Source organism: Balaenoptera physalus (genome assembly GCF_965194825.1).
Source record: "Balaenoptera physalus genome assembly, chromosome: 6".
Lineage (NCBI taxonomy): Eukaryota > Metazoa > Chordata > Mammalia > Artiodactyla > Balaenopteridae > Balaenoptera > Balaenoptera physalus.
In genome coordinates, this window is record NC_138885.1 from 33,985,384 (window position 1) to 34,004,207 (window position 18,824).

Here is an 18,824-nt window from a genome sequence, read left to right on the forward strand (position 1 = left end):
TTCCTCCATTCTTTTAAATCTTTTTCTTTCAGGTTATATTCAAGAAGAATGTGTCATCCCCTGTCCATTTGATTGCAAGTTAAGTGATTGGTCTAGTTGGGGGTCTTGCAGTTCATCTTGTGTTGGAGTGAGAATTCGATCCAAATGGCTGAAAGAAAAACCGTACAATGGAGGTCGCCCATGTCCCAAATTGGATCTCAAGAATCAGGTAAAGTGCATGAAGCAACAAATACAAACCTGAAAAAGTATCTCCTTTATTACTTCCTGTTGAAATTGAAGTCATCATCTTGTTATAAGTAGCTCACAGAAAGTTATTACAAGTTCAAGAGAGTGGATAAGGGGTAGAAATTAATATAATAGAATTAGGAAGAGAAGCCTTGCCCACTTCTAGGCAATGCCGAGAACGACTTGGTAATATTAGAAATAATAATGTTTACAAAAATTAAATCCAATTGGTTTTTAAATTATCTTGAAATGTCATTTGATTAATCATGATATTATGAAAGGGGTGTGTGTGTGTGTCATAATGTTGGGAGAATGTCAATTACTTTATGGCTATAGATACAATTAGTGGTCTCATCCACATACTCCAAAAATGGTGTTCTAATTTTCCCGCACCTAACTCTTCATACTTTCTTTGTTCCTAATCTTGTCAGTGTTTCCACAGCTCTTCATATCTCTTCTGAGCTATTTCTCTCCCTTTTCCCCCAAGATCAAAGCTGTTTTCATAAATGGAACCCTAAAAGATACTCTTCCATGTAGATATCTAATAAAATTGCCATCCTAAGCAATCAAAGTTGATTAGAGTATTTCAGTTGGCCTTACCTACATAATGGAGTCTAAGATTTAATTAAGAATTATAATAAAGAACTAAAATTTCTCTCATGATTGCATACTGTTATTATATTAGGACTGATATATACATTTTAATCAATTGAATAGGTGGAGTACAAGATGATGATTGCTAAAAGTTCTTTATTCTTAGAGAGGTGAATTGTGTCTTATACGGGTCTGTAGATTCTTTGTGACTCTGAAACTTTTAAGAAAATAGCTACACAGGCTTCTATTCCTAATTCTATTGTATTCATTTCTGCCCTTTTAACTCCATTTTGATTAGACTTTCTATACAGGTTGTTTAATGGAAGGGAAATCCACGCGTCTGTTGTTAATTAATTTGAATAGCGTATCTAGTACTGCTTGTATGTAGATACCATTTGTCATTTCAAGACTGATATCTCTAGCTGTTTTTTTTCCTAAATATTGATAAAAGACACATAACTCACTGAAAATGAAAAATTATCATACTGGCAAAAAATATTTATCTTCCAAGACAGAGCATAGTATTAGGCGAGTCTTGTTTTTTAAGGTTACGTGGGATAAAAGGATGACCCTGGTTTCTTCCTTCAAAGCAGATATAAAGCATATTGGGGAAAAAATGATGCAGAGGATTGTAAAATCAACATAAAGGTTGCCAAAAAAAACTTCACAAGTACAGTAGTTTGGGGAAGGGAAAAGTGGGATATGATTAATGAAAACAGGAGGGAAATAATCAGAGCAGAGAGAGTCTGAGGAGAGAAGCCTCTTCAGTGTGAAGAAAGGAATAATACAGGTTGATGGTCAGGAGAAGAACTTTCAAATGAATACTCATGTGAAGGTATGAAGGCTATTTGACCTTTCCTAGGGGATTTTCCAGGCATTTAAAAAGGGAAATGACTACTAAGCATTTATAGTTACAAATAATGTATGAAAATTCTTCTCTCTCCTCAACACCAATGAAACCTAAGCCTTTATAGCACTAGCGTTAAACACTAATTTTAATATGCTAATTTTATGAACTAGGAAATTATCAAGTGAGTAAAAGGACTTCATTGGAGCACAGACGCTAAAACTGTATTCTCAGTGTGTATAGGCAAATGTATGGAAATGTGTCTATCAAATTTGAGAGTATGCGTAAGATAAGGGTACTTGTAAGCCTGTTATGACTTAAAGGAAACTTGTTCTAAACACTTAATTGACATATAAAACTTGTAACCTTAAGAAGTAGTACATGCTGAAAATTAAGCCCAAGTTCAAGACTAATTTAGATAAATCCCATATGTGAAAACTAAGCGAGGGTGGGTTTGTCCGCAGGAGCTGTTTCTAGCTTTTGAGTTCGGGAAGGAAATTGTAGCGTTCCAAAGACATTTGTTGTGATGCTCGGAAGTGAATCCTGGGATTTAATTATCAGAAATCAAATTTAGTGTAGCATATATTCTGATGTAAGGAGGTTTCAGGTATCTAGAATGTATGTGGCTTAAACTTGAATTGGAAAACTTCACCCCAATCCATACTTTATATTTTAACATAAGTTAATTGATCAAGACAGTAAATCATAAGCCCTCCGTCTCACTTATAAGTCTGTGAATGTCAAGGAAAAATGCTATTGTAAAAAATCCTGAATTTAAAGGAAATTGTCCCCAGAGCCGTTCCTTTTCTAAAGAAAGCACACTTTTACCTGTAAGTATATTTGTGGAAAGCTATCTGTGGACTTCATTATGTATTTGCTCTTATACATGGTGGTAGAATCCCCTTTGTGTGTGTATGTGTGTTATATGTTGAAATTTGTTGAAGTTATCCATATTTTCTTAATTCATCTGAATATAAATTGGGTTGTCAGGAATCTTCATGATTTAGGAAATATTCCTCAGCTTCTATTATTTATGGCAATTCTTCTTTAGAAGAGCTCGCTATTTGTTTCCCTAAGCTGGAAATATGATCTAGTGAGATGTACACCCACTGAGGCTGTTGTTTAAAGTTCAATTTTACTACTGGTCTTAGGTTATTGGTCTCCTTTCCAACTGGTTTTTAAGTCTGGATTTATTTTTCTATTTTTGGAACCAGATTAATCCTCTCTCATCCATTCACCCATAAGTAAGAGCTTACAAAAAATATAACCAAATTATAGCAGTAAGAGAGGTACATATCTTTAATACCTGTGCATGAGGAAAATTAAGTATATGGCATATTGAGTCTAACATACCGTTTGTAAAAAAAAAAAAAAGAAAGAACTTTCTTATGTGTATATATATATTATGCATATGCTATGTAAATGTTAGTATACCTGCATGTACTTAATCATTCTCCTCCTTTGCTTCTCTTTAGAACATGAGGTCTTTCTGAGGGCAAGGGCTGTCGTTCTACTTTTGTAACTCATTCTAGCCCCTTGTACACCATCCTGTGGATTGTCAAATTATATTCATTGGATGCTTTAGCTGAAAAGAAACCTTCTCTCTGGATGAGTGTGTGGCTAGCTCCATAGAAAGAAAAAATATTTTAGAACTCTGATCTCTTAAGCTGCGATTTGTCATTCGAATTGTCAAAAAACATGAGCTCTTTTAGAAGAAAGAAAAAAGAACCTCCACATTATTACTGCCCAAAGAGTCTTTCACGATTTGCCTGAAAAATCCTGGGTGTTTGCATCCCCACTGAAATCTAACTCAGTGATATAAATGAAAAGGTTGGTATTATCTACACAAGCTCATAAACTGCTCTGAATCTGTTTGTGCAATCAATATTTATAATCTCTCATAAAAAAACCTCCCTTTTAAACTAAAACCTATCAACATGATAGCTCTTTCTCCAGAAGTGCCAAAGTGACAGCAGTACTTCGGTGGCTTTCTGCTAAGTAGATTTGTGATGATAAATAGCTCGAGCATGCAGCCGACCCAAAGTTTTTATTTAGTTGGAAAACTGCTAAATAGTTTATTGAATTATCAGGTCAGTTGACTGATGCCCTTGACTATGCTGTGCATAATCAAATACATAATATATTTTAATTTTTTATAGTCTATAATGTGGTGAGTGGATTTAAGTGCACTTGTACTGTATCTTTTTGCTGTCTTTTTTCTTGTGGAGTTCTGCTTAATAGGAGATTAAATATGGGGACATTAAAGCTCCATTGGAGTTACATTTCCCTTTATGAGTTCTTTACACAATTGAAGGCAAGGGAGTGCCAGGAAATTCGGTGTTGTTTATATGTTGCACATTTGTGTGTCCCGTGTGCTGGAATAAAAATCTGACAGTGAGATTCATTCTCTGTACTTTTTAAAATGCATCTATTTAAACACAATTTTGAAAGAGTTTTGATTATGCTTGCAACTGAACGAATGGATATAAATTAAATATACGGGTTTTCTAGAAACACCTGCTATTTTAAAGGTGTGTCTTCTCTCCAAAGAGAAGTGGGCTGAATTTGGAAATAATGAGTATAATGCGTTTTCTTTTCCATAGCAGGGTAATACTATTTTAAAGAATACTTTCTTTCCAAAGATAAACAGGTATATTTTTGCAAGACCATTTCTCCCTTATAAGGTGGCTTTGGATGAGAAAATTTTCTATAGAGAAGTATCTTATGCTCATTTTGATACTGCTTCATTAATTATTAATAGCATTTTAGGATGTGGAAAGAGGATAACTGTCATTCAAACCGAGTGTTTGTTTACCCGGAACAATATGGCTCACTTAAAGTTTAATTTGATTTAACCAGTTTTGGCCTCTTGCTTCTTTTGGACCTGCCCGACTTCCACTCATCCTAACCTAGCCCAAATCATTCCTGGCAGAGTTCTCACTTTGGACTTAGCACTTTGGCAGGAGCTCCAGACCGTAATGGAGCAAGAAGTCATTGTCTTGAGCATTAATACGGAAGGCCCACAGTTATCCATGATGAAGTACATTCAGGTGTACCATTCTTGTGTCGGGAAGTAGGGGTTGGTGCCTGCACCTTTGAGAAGAACTTGTTTTAATTATGAAATATCATATGTCATAAAATTAAGAGATGCAGAGTGATTTATTCTTCAGGGTTACTTGGCAGGATTATGTAATAAAGGCAGATACTCCTAAAACATTTTACTTCTCGCCAACATACTAATTATGATAGCAAATTATTATACTAATTATTATACACCACACCCCATCTCAGAGGCAGAGTGAAATGACTTCTAAAGGCTGGTGTTCAGCCATTCATACCCTTTATGCCTGTCTGCCAACCCAAACGCTGTGCTCTCAAGTTGTGACGTTGCACTAACTGAGCTGCGTAGAGCCTGCAGGAGAGGCAGTTTTTCTTTTTTGTTCCTGCCCTGTCACCATTTCCAAGCAAAAAAATTATGTTTTCTTCTCAAGAGATTCCTCTCCGCCACACTTGTGTCTACACATATCCTATTCTTGATCATAGGACTACCCCTCATGCTTGCTGAAATCTTTTGCAATTTTGATCATTTTTCTTGAGAACTGCCAGAATCACTCATGAGAAGCAATTTTCCTCTGTTGTCCACTCTCTCTTGTCTTTTACTGTGTTTTTTTAATACTGGGTATTGCTACTCTGCACATATTCAAACTCATTTTTAGTTGTTATGCAAGAGGTTCCTATGTACCTCTAGAATGTTCTCTACTAAGCTGGCTTGGCAAATTTCCCTAATGCTGTCCCTAGGCAGGGTTTCCAGGATTGGCAGGAGACAGCTATAAAATTGTGAAACAGGCAAATTTTGTCAAATTTTATCTTTGGAACCCTTTCAGTGTGCTGTCATACATCATGTTATCCCTAGCCTCTGAACTCCTGAAGTTCTGAAATATTATATTAGATAACATCAACCTCAGCAGGAAATCACATCATCTGTATTGGAAATTTTGCAAAACTATCTTCTTAACCAGGGACTTCAAGTAGAAGTGCTTACGTAGTTTTCTAGAAAAAAATATTGACAGAAACTACTTTTCAGATCTTTCCTGAATAATCCTGTCTTTTAACCTTTAAATGCAAAATGGAAACTTCCTTCCTCCTCTCATGCATTAAAAAAATATGGCCTGACTTTAACCACAAGCATTTAGAAAGTTAAACCATGTATTGATGGGAGTGTAGCACCTTCTAAAAATAACTTGCTTAAGACTCCTTTAAAAGAAAGATTCTAAATGGCATGTTCATTCTCTAGATCTTTTTTTATTGAGATAAAATTGACATATAACACTGTGTAAGTTTAAGATGTACAATGTGTGGATTTTTATACATTTATATATTGTAATATGACTACCACCATAGCATTAGTTAAAACACCTCTCACATCACATAATCATCATTTCCTTTTTGTGGTGAGAATAATTAAGACCTAGTCTCTTAGCCGCTTGGAAATTTATAATACAGTATCGTTGACTATAATCACTATGCTGTGCGTTAGATCTCCAGGACTTATTTATCTACTAATTGCAAGTTTATACCCTTTAGATTTTTCAAGCTTTATCCCACTATTAAATTACCAGAAAGCAAGTTACCTAGGTCCTGACTAGGTCCTGTGATAGATCCCTGCAGAAAAGCACTTGTTGAATCATGATTTAATTTTTCTGTATGACTTAAGAGTCCATATAAAAATAGTCTCCCTGAGAAGCTTATCTAAATCTTTTGGAATATAGAGTATTGCTTCATAACCTTTACTGATCGTAAGAGTAGAAAAATCACCATATGGGTGGGGGAAAAATTGGTATAAAAACAGTTTCCCGGGCCCCTGCTCTGGAAACTGTGGTCAGCACAGAGTAAGTTCAGGAAAGTGTATTTGTTAACAAAGCTTTCTTTGTCTTTGCTCCTTTTTCTGGTCAGGCAAATTGAGGAACACTGCTGATTTGAGAGTCTTGTCACTGAGGCTACCATTTTTGCTGAAGTCAGCTCTGGAAGAGAATTTCTCTGCAGTTGACTTAGCCTGCCCTTTCTAATATCAACAATGAATACAACCACTAGTTCTTTGCTACTCAAAGCAAATCTGGGAGGAACCTCCCATTTTATAGAGGAGGAGACTAAGGCTTAGAGGGGTGTAATTACTTCACCAGCTTTGCCCACTGATGTGTATAACGGGCTAAGAGTCATTCAGGTCTGAGGTCAAATGCTACCCTGCCATCTTCTAGCTGTGAGAACATGAGAAAATTATTTAACCTTATTGAGTCTCAGTTTCATGTTCTGTCAAATGGGTATAACGATAACAACTACCTTGTAAGATTATTGTATTAATTAATATAAAATGAAAATAATGTTGTTTGGCAAATAGTTAAGTACTTGATAAATGTTAGGATTATGTTTTCTTGGTCTCTAACACATAATTTCTGTTTCCAGTTCAGTTTGTTTTCATCTATATTACCTTTTAGACCTAAGTTATACAGATTGCTTTTCTTTTCATATTTAGCTACTGGAATATTTGAAGTCAAATATTTTAGCTGTACTCACTCAGCTTATATACATAGGAAAATCTACTGTCACTGCTTCCTGTATGGGAAGTCTGCTTTATTTTATTTCTAAATATCTTATTTGGCATTGCATTTTTTTTCCTGGTGGCAAAAAGGGATGTAAATTTTTACGTGTTTATAGCTAATTTTCTATCAACTTGTGATTCTTTGGATATAAATGTTTTTATTAAGGTGTGTAACAGAAAGATACACAAATCATTATGGGTAGAGCTCTATGACTTTTCACAAATCGAATCTTCCCATTCGATTACTACCCACATCAAGAGATAATACTTTATCAGTATCTCACGTGCCTCCTTTTGAGCTCCAGTTCCTTCTCTACCACCTTCCTCTCACCAAATAGAACTACTCTTCAGACTTCTAACAGGATAAATTCGTTTTATCATTTAAAAAAAACTTTACATAAATGGATTCTGCACTATACTCTTTTGTGTCTGCCTTTTTCTCCTCTGCATGATGTTTGTGAGATTTATCCATGTTGCAATGTATAGCAATATTTTGTTCATTTCCATTGCTTTATGTTGTGTCCTTGTATATATCCCATTATTAGATTATATATACCACATTTTATCTGTTCTCATTAATGTATGGACATTTGGGTTGTTTCCAATTTGGGGTTATTACAAATAACCCTGCTGCAACCATTCTTGTACGTGTCTTTGGTGCTCACGTGTGTGCATTTCTGTTGCATACAGACCTAAGAGTTGAATTCCTAGGTCATAGGCTATGCATATATTCAACTTCAGTAGATAATTGGCATTTCATTTTAACTTGTAAACTATCACAGATCTTTCTAAACATAGCTAGTACATAATTCTAGATAATGACTTGAAATTTGACCTGTCTGACACCATGAAAAGAGGTGTGAAAGCCATACGGATGCATTAAATGTTTATCTCAGCACATCCCATATCACCGCACATCAGTGACTGCTGTCTCCTCCCACGTATATCTCTCTTCCCAAAGAGAACAAATGTATGAGCATCGCCTTCTTGCTGGACTCTTCTCATGTCTCTCCTAAACAACCCTCATACCCATCATACTTCCTCTGCCTCTTTCTTGTTACCTTCAGCATAAAACACAAGCTACATGATATAGTTTATAAGACATTTCATGATCTGGTCCCAATCACATTCTGTGAGCTCAGAGTCATGGTCAAATCAGCAAGGCCCTCAGGCCAGGGAAGCTGCTGATGAGTCAAGAGGAAAGGGTCACTTCTGTCTTTCTCTTCCCTCATCAGCCCTCATACAACCTTTCTCGTAAAGAGTGAGAATTTCACATTCTCAGGATGATCCTATAAATCAACTGATTGATATCTAATATGATATCTTTTAACAGAAACTGCCTTTCAATTACAAATCACCATTCTTTAATGAAATTAGATACTTGGAATGACTTTATCACCCTTTCTCTAGAAGCTACTCATCAAATTCCCTCTACACTGGATTAAAATCAGGCCCATTTACCATTTAAATATAGACTGCCCAAGGCAGATTGGAGTTGTTGCTTTCTTCCCTGAAGAAGTCTTTCTCTTAGAGGACCAGGGAAGGGACATCTGTGCTGAAAGCAAGTATGGAACCAATTGCAGTGTCTGCCTCCACAGGGTGTCCCTAGACAGCAGAAGTATTGTCCACAGCCAGCTTCCACGCTAATAGGCACCGATCTTGTCACCCTTAGAAATGAAGGCAAATTAGTTTGAATAGCAATCTTAGGAAAGAAGTGTCAAGCTGACTCAGTCAGTTGAGCTGACTCTCCAGTGCACTGGTCAGAAGGGAGCCAGCAGGGACCGCATGTCATAAACTAGAATGGCAACAACACAGTGAAAATTGCTTTTTTCTTTGCTCTGTTTGTGGAGCAAGGGAACACAACTATATGGAAGTCATTGTTGGTCCAAAATTTTATAGTTTGTTTATTTGAAAGGACACTTGATACTAGCATAAGTGTATTTTTGAACTTTTATATCTTTGCTCAAATTTAGCTTCCAAATATGACCTACCCGAGCACCTGTTTCGACTTAGGATGGGGTTATGTCCAACTAAACCCATCATAAGTTGAAAGTATCTTAAGTTGAAAACACATTCGACACATTTACCCTAGCAAACATCATAGCTTAGCCTCGACTGCCTTAAAAGTGCTCGGAACACTTACATTAGCCTACAGTTGGGCAAAATCATCTAACACAAAGCTTATTTTATAATGAAGTGTTGAATATCTTATGTAACTTACTGAATTCTGTAGCGAAAGGGAGAAAACAGAATGGTTGTGAGTGTATTGGTTGTTTACCCTGGTGATCGCTTGGCTGACTGGGGGCTGCTGCCCTCTGCCGCTGTCCAGCACCACGAGAGAGTATGAACCATATATCGCTAGCCCGGGAAAAGGTCAAAATTCCAAATTCGATGTATGGTTTCTACTGAATGCATATTGCTTTTGCACCATTGTAAAGTCAAAATAATCGTTAAGTCAGGGACCATCTGTACTGTATTCTGTCTCCCTCACCACCCTCACTCCTTCCATTCACCCTTACTTAGCTCTCCTTTTCCTATTATATGATTTCCTCATTTATTCTTGGTTTTATTTTTTGGCTGTCTCTCCACACCACCCCCCAAAACAGATATACTGCCCAGTTCTCGTTGAGCACCTTGAAAGCTGACAATAGTGTTGTCTTAGGTTGGATTCTGCCAGAAGCAGAGCCTGAGATAGGATTCAAGAACAAGAATTGTGTCTATCAAGTGCAGGGCACACCATTAGGGTAGAATAAGAAGTGTCACAGGAAAGGGAAGAAACAATATGGTACCTGTGTTACGAAACCAGGTACCATAGTGGCCACCGAAGCCTACACTCTGGGAGACTGTTCAAAACACATGGTTTGATCAGACCCGAAGAGCCAGGAAACTGGGATATTTGTATGGGAATTTCTGAGAGTCCCTCGTTGAAGAGAATGTTCAGTCTATGCACTTTGGGCTAAGCATAGGCAGTCTTCTATTTTGGAAAAAGCTCATAGGCACAGAGATCCAGATACTGGCAGCTGGAATTTAGCCAGGGCACAGTGAAAGGTTGCTACTGGTGTCATCCCTCTGTGATTTACAGTACCAAGATGCATTGAAGTTGCTTGGTTAGTATTTTTTTTTTTTTAAACTGGGGTTATATGTAGTCTGTATAATCCATGTCATAACCAGAAGTCCACTTTTTTCCAATAAAAGTATACTTTACTACAGCCTAGTGGCCAGTTGAATGTATATTTTGAGTAGTTTGCATTTGGGGTAAAAATAGATTTATCATTAATCTGGCTGTGCAGTCTCATCTGTTCTCCCTTGAAACTGGTCCCATGCCCTTTGTGGATGCTGGACCCAGGCGATGGGAAAGAGGAAATCTGGGTACGGAGACCAAACCATGTCCCGATTCATGAGCTGGAAATAAGATAATTCAACGGGCTTCAGAGCCACCCTACATATATCCTCCTTTTTTCCTTTAGGTGCTGTACAGCATATTATATCCCTTTCTCTATGGCTACTACAAAATACTGTTTTGTTGGCCTGAAAATAGATATAAGAGGAGGCAGAGCAGGCTGGGACTGGCATGTGAGACCCTTAGGCAGCATTCTCCATGCATGAGAAAAGAGTATCTGACTGAACACAGCTAAGGAGTTCCAGGACAATCATAGTTCAGGTTAGGAAGAAACCTAAAAGTATCTAGTCTCCCAGTTCTCAGTCATGGCTGCCCATTTGATTTACTAGAGAAGTGTTGCATTCCCTACCTCCCCACCCAGACCAACTAAATCAGAATTTTTGCTGGTGGTATCCAACAATCTTTTTTAAAATCCTCAGGTGATTCTGATGTGCAGCTAGGGCTGAGAACTGTTGAATGCAGCATCTTGTAAATGAGGTAACTGGAGCTCAGGGAGGTGACTTGACACCTAATTACCGCCTAGAACAGGGACCCTGCCTGTCTGTCATTCCTTTCCTATTTGAACACCTCTTCCGTCTGAATGAACACAAGTGCAATAAGAAATGTCAGTGATGTGAATGTGCTCTATCCCTGTGTTATTCACTTAGGAAAACAAGTAGGGGGCCCTCTGACCTCATCCTGCAACATCCTCCCCCCTCACCTCTCTGCCCACTAAAGGCAAATGGCCTTTACCATGAGCAAGTGACCTCTTTTGGGAGATGATTTAACTGATCATAAGGCCTCCAACAACTTCCTTTTCCTGTATGAGGGAACTCACCTGGTGGCTGTGCAAATACCCCTGAAAAGGTGGAAAAATATACTGCATGGATCCATGGTTTGGAGTGGTATGATATGGTAGTGGATGTATTTTTCTGTGTGTTATTCAACAAATCTCACATGTATGTCCTCATGCTGTATAATTAGGGACATTGCGGGGAGACATATACAAATTTAATGTGGTAGGTACAATTGTGTAAGTGTATGATGTGGACAGGGACTTCTAAGCAACAGTAATTTATTAATGAGCTTTGGTAGCTTTCAAAAAGAGAAGAGGTAAAAATAAAATTGATTTTAGGGTAATTGTAAATGTTTTGGAAGACAACTTTAATTCTCTGCATCTGTGCCATTATTCATTCATTCAGCAAACACTTCTAAGAATGAATGATGTGCCAGGAGGAGTTACTGAAGCTCATTTCAATGCCACCCCTCCGAGAGTTTCCATTGGGAACTTGCATTCCCGGAAACTTGAGTTGAGGGATTGGGTAGGTTGAAAGTATAAATGGTCAGACCCTAGATGCTCATAGTATCAGAAATGCTTTGCCTTTTTTAAAAATACATGAAATCAGTTTGGACTCAATCAGCAAAATTACCTGCTTCTCCTCTATATCAAGATGATTTGCAGCTAACCAAAACCTCAACCCAGACTGGCTGAAACAATAAGGAAATACGTTACCTCATATAACAAGAAACACAGTGATCATGTGGGCTCCAGGGTTGGTTGGTGCTGTGGCTCAGCAATGTCATCAAGGACATAGTTTTTTTCAGTCTCTGCTTTGCCATCATCAGTGTCAGCATGAAGCCAACTGAAGAATGAAGGCTGAACCTCAGGATGTTAACACAATCAGCAGTGTCAGGCAGAGCCTCCTGGTGCAGCAATGACCAAAAGAATAAGAGAGTCTCTCTCTTTTGGGAATCTTAGGAACAGTAAGTTTTTCCCAGAACTTCCCCCACTCCCGGGAAGGACTTCACCTCACACCTCAATGACTGAAGTTGGATTTTGTGTCCATTCCTAAACTGATCTCTGGAAGGAGTCATGGGATAAACTTGATTAGCTCAAACAAGTATTTTCCAACCAAAACTTTTCTAAACTTCATGACACATATAAAACTATAATATTCATCTGGCAAAGTGGAAAATGTATTCAAAGCTACTTATGTCAGGAGTGAATGGTCTGTGACCCTAGTCTCCATGGGATGGTGCTAGCAATGTCTCAGGCTCCCCTGAAATCCACATACAAGACCCTGGTATGTTAGGACCCTGCTTCTCGAACTTTCATGTGCATATGAATGACATAACAGAGCTTGCTAAAATGCAGACTCTGATTCAGTAGGTCTGCGGGGACAGACAAAGAGACTGTAATTTTAACAAGCTTCCAGGTGGTGGCAAAGTTGCTGGTATGCAGATTATACCTTGAGATGCTAACGTGTAGCAGCTGGGAGCTCTCTCCTAGACATCACCTGGGGTGGAATGCATGTTGAAGAGTGAACGAAAATATCCACTATAGACTCGTTTTTTTTTAATTTTGGAAAATTTATTAATTTTATGTATGTGAAAAAAATGCATCGATAACCTCATGCTCTTCAAATAATTACAGTAAATACATGGAAATGAATATCAAGAGTCTCAATTCTTATTTCTTTCTAATTATTATAATCTATGCACATACATACATATTTTCCTAATGGAAGCAACCTAAATGCCCACTATGTACTATTAATTTTAACTCTTTTTGGCACTCAATTTGATGAGTGTAATTAGTTTTAAGTAACATTTTCAGCCTTATATCAAGATGGAAAAATTAAGTAGTGTTTTTAATTGAATATCTGAAAGTCTATTGTGTTAAGAAATATGACCTAATACTTTCCCTACGAGGATATGAATTGCCTCGACTAGGGCTCTTCCATGACACTTTTTTTTTTTTTTTTTTGATAAGGACATCACTCCATTTTGCAAGTTATTTGGCATAACCAACCTACCAGTGCCTCACTCTAAATGATAAACAAGCAGACTTAAATATCAGATAAGTAATACAGTCATACACCATGTGTCTCTCCTGTTTTCCCTACTCTATGTAGCCCATGCAACCTTTTCTTGGGTTATTTATCAGTAATTTAAGTCATATTGGAATTATGCATGTACTGGGGAGGGCTCAACAACACTAATGCAGGAAGCCAAGTCTAATATCTCCTTTGGATTTCTCCAGAGTGTTTCGATCCAAGTAAACCTTGTATAGACTATTCAGTGTTGCAATGCCATTTGGTGATGCGAGTAACAATAGCAGATGGCAAGAATAAGTAGAGCTGAATATCATTTTGTATGAAGGTGAAATAAGAGCTCATATTTATGGAAAAGAAATCTCAGTGAAATTGTTCATTTAAAGAGATTTATATAGTTAGATTTAGATATATAGCTGCTTGAAAACATTTTAACAGACCCTGAGGGATGATTCGTTCAGAGTAGGTACAGGTGGAATCTTAGAAAATACAAAACAATGAAACATCAGACACTTAGAGCGTGGTTTCATATGTACATACCCGTGTAGTTATTTGTAATGTTCTTCTTATTTGTGTGTCTGTCCTGGTTCATCCTGAGACTTTTAGGCTGCTAGAAGGTAAACATCTTGTTTTCTATCGCCATCATAATTCTTCCAAGGACTGAGCACTCACAACCATGTCAGTAAATTCCACGTGCTCCCCTAACAATTAAAAAAAAAGGAAAGAAAAATATTTTAGAGGCAAATGGATTTTTTATATGTGTGTAGAATTTCTGACATGGTGAAAGTGTAATATTCTTTGCTCTGAGTAAATTATGAGTCATTGGAGAATAGGCCGAGTGCTGTAGGCTTAATGTTTGTTTCTACCCAGCATACATATTTTGAAATCTAATTCCTAATGTGATAGCATTTGGAGATGGGGCCTTTGGAAGGTGATCATGAGGGTGGAACTCTCATGAATGGAATTAGTGCCCTTATAAAAGACACCCCAGAGAGCTCCCTAAACCCTTTCTCCAAGTGAGGAAACAGAAAAGATGGCTGTCTGTGGACCAGGAAGTAGGCTTTCACCAGACACTGAACTTGCCACCACCTTGATCTTGGACTTCCCAGCCCCCAAAACTGTGAGACATAAGTCTCTGTTGTTTATAAGCCACCCAGTCTATGGTATTTCTGTTATAGCAGCCCTAACTAAACTATTTAGATACTTTATGTTCAGATTCCGTTTTTAGCCTTATTATTTACTGCCCTTTTGGATTCATTACGGTGTTTGAATTTATCACTCAGAACTAGCAATTAGACAAGCAGAATCAAGCCCTGGGATCTAGAGTAAGAAGCAAAGTTTAATTTAGTCATTTTGCTATATCAGAATGGTTCATTCTCCTCTTTTTGGTTAAAAGAGATTGCAGCTTTTTGTTAAAACCTGAATTGCTAACTGTGTCCACTTTTTAAAAATGGTGATTTCTCTATGTGTAATCACTGAAGCCATGTCTATATGAAGCTGAAATAAATGACAAATTCAGTAAAGTCAAGGGAAAAGAATCCATGAAAATGGAGTATTTGGTGACCTGAATATAGACCTATCTGCATTCTGGTTTTTTTTCTCCTTGGAATTATAAGCATTGGAATTAAAGCCCTCTATGTCTAGGAAATCAAACCAGAAGGATAATTGAGTTAAAATGCTGAATAATTCTGGGGAAACAATTGGTCAAGTTAGCTATTTAATGCTAAATAGGAATAGCAAAGAACTAAGAGAGAGGAACTGAAACAGCTTTGGAATGTAAAAGTGAAATATGGACATCTTGAACTCAATATATGATAGTCTTTGCGTGAATTATTGCCTGTCATTTGAAATGCACATTAATCAAAACTATAGAAAATTCTGTTCTGGCTTATTACTTAATTAAAAGTAAGTTATGAGCATTTTCAATCTTTATATAATTTGTATCTTTTGCAAGTCATGAATTTCCCATAATTCTGTTGGCCTTAATCATCAAAAAAACTATTGCTGTGCTTAAGTACAATCGCTGTACATTTTTTTCTACTTTCTAGCAGATGCTACAAAAGAAGCTATAACAGCTGGTGAAAATTGATATTCAAAAGTATAAAACATGACAGTGGAAAGATTAATTTTCTGTACTCAATGCCCTTGATTCGTGAAAACTTTAAACTTTCTTCACAGTAAGGCCAGTGGTTTCATTGTGTGGTTGGCAGTGGGCAGATGAAAACGTTCTGCTCTATTTTACTTTATGATGAACCAAAGAGGACCAGTTGTTTTTCTAATGAGTTTGTAAGAGATGCTTCAATGCTGACACATTAGCTGCATCCCTTGGACTGCTATGATGGGGTAGTGAAAAGCAGTTTTAACAACTTGCTAAAATTATCACCATTAGAGTGAATGAATCACTAAAATATATATACCAGATGTTTAAAATGGTTAGATTTGGGAGAAAACATACAATTAATTTACATTTTAGTGCTAAGTACAAATTTTAATTTATTCTGACTAACTACTTTATAGCCCATCCAGAATACCATTTGAAGGAGTTATGGAAAGGCTGTAAACAAAGTCATAATCAAGAGATGACACTTCATTGGCATAGAAGCAGAAGAGTTTTTGCTCAGAAGGGTTCAGGTTTCACTTGCCCAGAATCTGTTATTGAATAACAGGCTTGGAATCGATATGGGAAGCAGGTTAACCCACTTAATTACAACTTGTGCCAAAGTTTAATCCCTCCACAGACCAAGTAAATTGTTCTAACCTATATGCACATACTTTATCCTTGCTACAGTCAAGTCACCATGCAAAAGCATAAACAGATTTTTTTTTTAATCTTTAAAGACTGTTGCTTTTTTTTTTTTTTAATTTTTATTTATTTATTTATTTATTTATGGTTGTGTTGGGTCTTCGTTTCTGTGCGAGGGCTTTCTCCAGTTGCGGCAAGCGGGGGCCACTCTTCATCGCGGTGCGCGGGCCTCTCACTATCGCGGCCTCTCTTGTTGCGGAGCACAGGTTCCAGACGCGCAGGCTCAGTAATTGTGACTCACGGGCCTAGTTGCTGCGCGGCATGTGGGATCTTCCCAGACCAGGGCTCGAACCCGTGTCCCCTGCATTGGCAGGCAGATTCTCAACCACTGCGCCACCAGGAAAGCCCCCAGATTTCTTGATAAGACTTATTATAAAGGAGACTGGCTCGGTGAAAATTGATGGCTGCACTCCAAAACATTTTTTCATAGATGAAAAAACATTCGAAAGTATGAATGCTGTTGAGATAATGTGTTCAATGGTCCTAATATAATGCCTGGCTTTGTACTGGGCGTTCTCTAAGTAGTAGCTATTATTAGTCACATCATTATTAATCATGAGTCTGGTGAGGATTCTGGGAGAAAGTCTTTGGAAACCCCACCATATTACAAACTTTCTTCAAGCCCAGACTTTATAATCTGGTGGTCTGTTGGCAAGCTCTAGATGCCAGAGTGTTATTTGGACTGTTCAGTGTTTGCTACCAGGTGTTAATATTTTTGATTAGTTGTCAAGACTTTTAAAATAGAAAAATTTGCATTAAAATTTGGATTTCTAAAATCTTTTTTAAAATCAGAATATCTAACCACTTTCAGGTGAATCTGTGAGCTGGGGAGAGAACACAAAAAGATACCCACATTTCCTCTGTTTCCATACTTAAGTTACAAACCAAGGCAGAAAACTGTTCTATAAAATACGTTTTATCGTCCTACCTTACCAAATATACCTTCATCACAGCCCAGAAGGCTAAGTTCAAATTTGAGATTCTCAAAATTCTGGGGTGGAATGTGATACCATTGGGAGATCCAATTTTCAGCCTGTGGTTTGTGCTTCTGGTCTGGCAACCTCGACTCTGTCCAGACACCCCAGTTCCTCGGACAAGCTGCAGATAGACACCCCATGCCCAGGCCTAGGGATACTCACGTGGGGATGCAGCCCCACTCCTCAGGAGGACAGATCTGGGGCATGAAGGCAGTTCAGACTCATTTGGCCGAGAATTCTGGGGTCCAGGGTTTGTGGAATGTGATCTAACAGACTCTAGAAGGAGGCAGAAAGCAGGCTGCCAGGGGCCTGTCTCTGCAGGTTCTTCACCCATCCGGAAGGGGTACAGCTGGAGGAGGGCAGAGAAGCTTTCTCTATGCTGAGGGGAAAGCCAGAAGGCAGTACTGTCAGTGACCATTTATCATGAGACTTGCACTACTGCTTTCTTAGGGTACCTTTAAGATGACAACGTGAATTTTGGAATTCAAGTCTCTATCGAAAACAGCATAAATGATAGAAAAATAACTTAGAGAGTTTCAAGAAAATGGAAAGGGCTTAGTTTTCAGCTGGAGATTACTTTACTCATATCATATGCCTTGTATTTGCCTGCAGGCGTTTGAGTTTGAGGCCCTTGGTTTAGACATCTTCTTCCTACCTAGATTGTAGTGTCTTGCTTATGATACACAGTGGCTGCTAACGATTACTAATTGCTTGTCACGATGCCAGAGTGTGAGATTTGTGGAACACTTATTAAATTATTTCAGTTGAAATAAGAAAGAAATTAGGAGAGGTTCATCTAAAATGCCTTTTAGGAAAGTGCCCTTAAACCAGTGATTCTCAACTTTTCTGGTTTTAGTAACCTTTAGACTCTCAAAAAGGAATGAGGATCTCAGAGCTTTTGTTTGTATGGGTTGTGTCTTCTTATGTTTACTGTTCTCTAAATTTAAAGTAAGATACTGAAAAAGTATTACTTTATTTAGAAGTAATTAAAATGAAATCCCTTACATGCTAACATTAATAATACATTTATTAAAAATAACTATATATTTCAAAGCAAAGAGTTGTAAAAAGAGGCACTGTTTTAGATTTTTGCAAATTTCTTTGATATCTGGCATCACCGAAGTTAGCTGAATTCTCACTCTGCTTCTGCATTCAGCCTTTTGTAATAGGTTGTTTTACTGAAGTATATGAAGAAATTCCAGACTTACGCAGATATGCAGATAGAAAAAGGAAAAGTATTTTAGTAGACCTTTTTTAGGTAACTTTGTATAGCATTTGATAATATACGCAAACTTGACAGGTGGTAGTTTTTTTCGAAGTTTAGTTGCAGTGTGAAATCTGAAATCATAACAATCCACTTTTTCTACTCTGTTACATTAAAATCCATTGGGCTACCTGGCACTTTGAATAAATCTTTAATCCATGCATGATTTTGTAACATCATGCATGGGTCATTTGGAATTTATTTGTCTATTGAGTTATTCTGAAATGTTGACCTATTTCACTACATAGTATCAAAACTTCATATTTATTAATATCACCACATCAGAAAAGTCTTTAAGTATTGGG

The 18,824-nt window shown here is 37.4% G+C and overlaps 1 protein-coding gene across 4 annotated transcripts in view; it reads left to right on the plus strand.

Annotated features, from left to right (window-relative positions):
- The window catches only part of THSD7B (thrombospondin type 1 domain containing 7B), a 1,195,438-nt gene that overhangs the window by 992,361 nt on the left and 184,253 nt on the right, over window positions 1–18,824 (plus strand). For all 4 annotated transcript variants that reach the window (XM_082464904.1, XM_082464907.1, XM_082464905.1 and 1 more), the window contains one exon: window positions 33–208. In XM_082464904.1, the coding sequence (XP_082321030.1) occupies window positions 33–208 (176 nt within the window). The remainder of the gene's footprint in view (window positions 1–32; window positions 209–18,824) is intronic.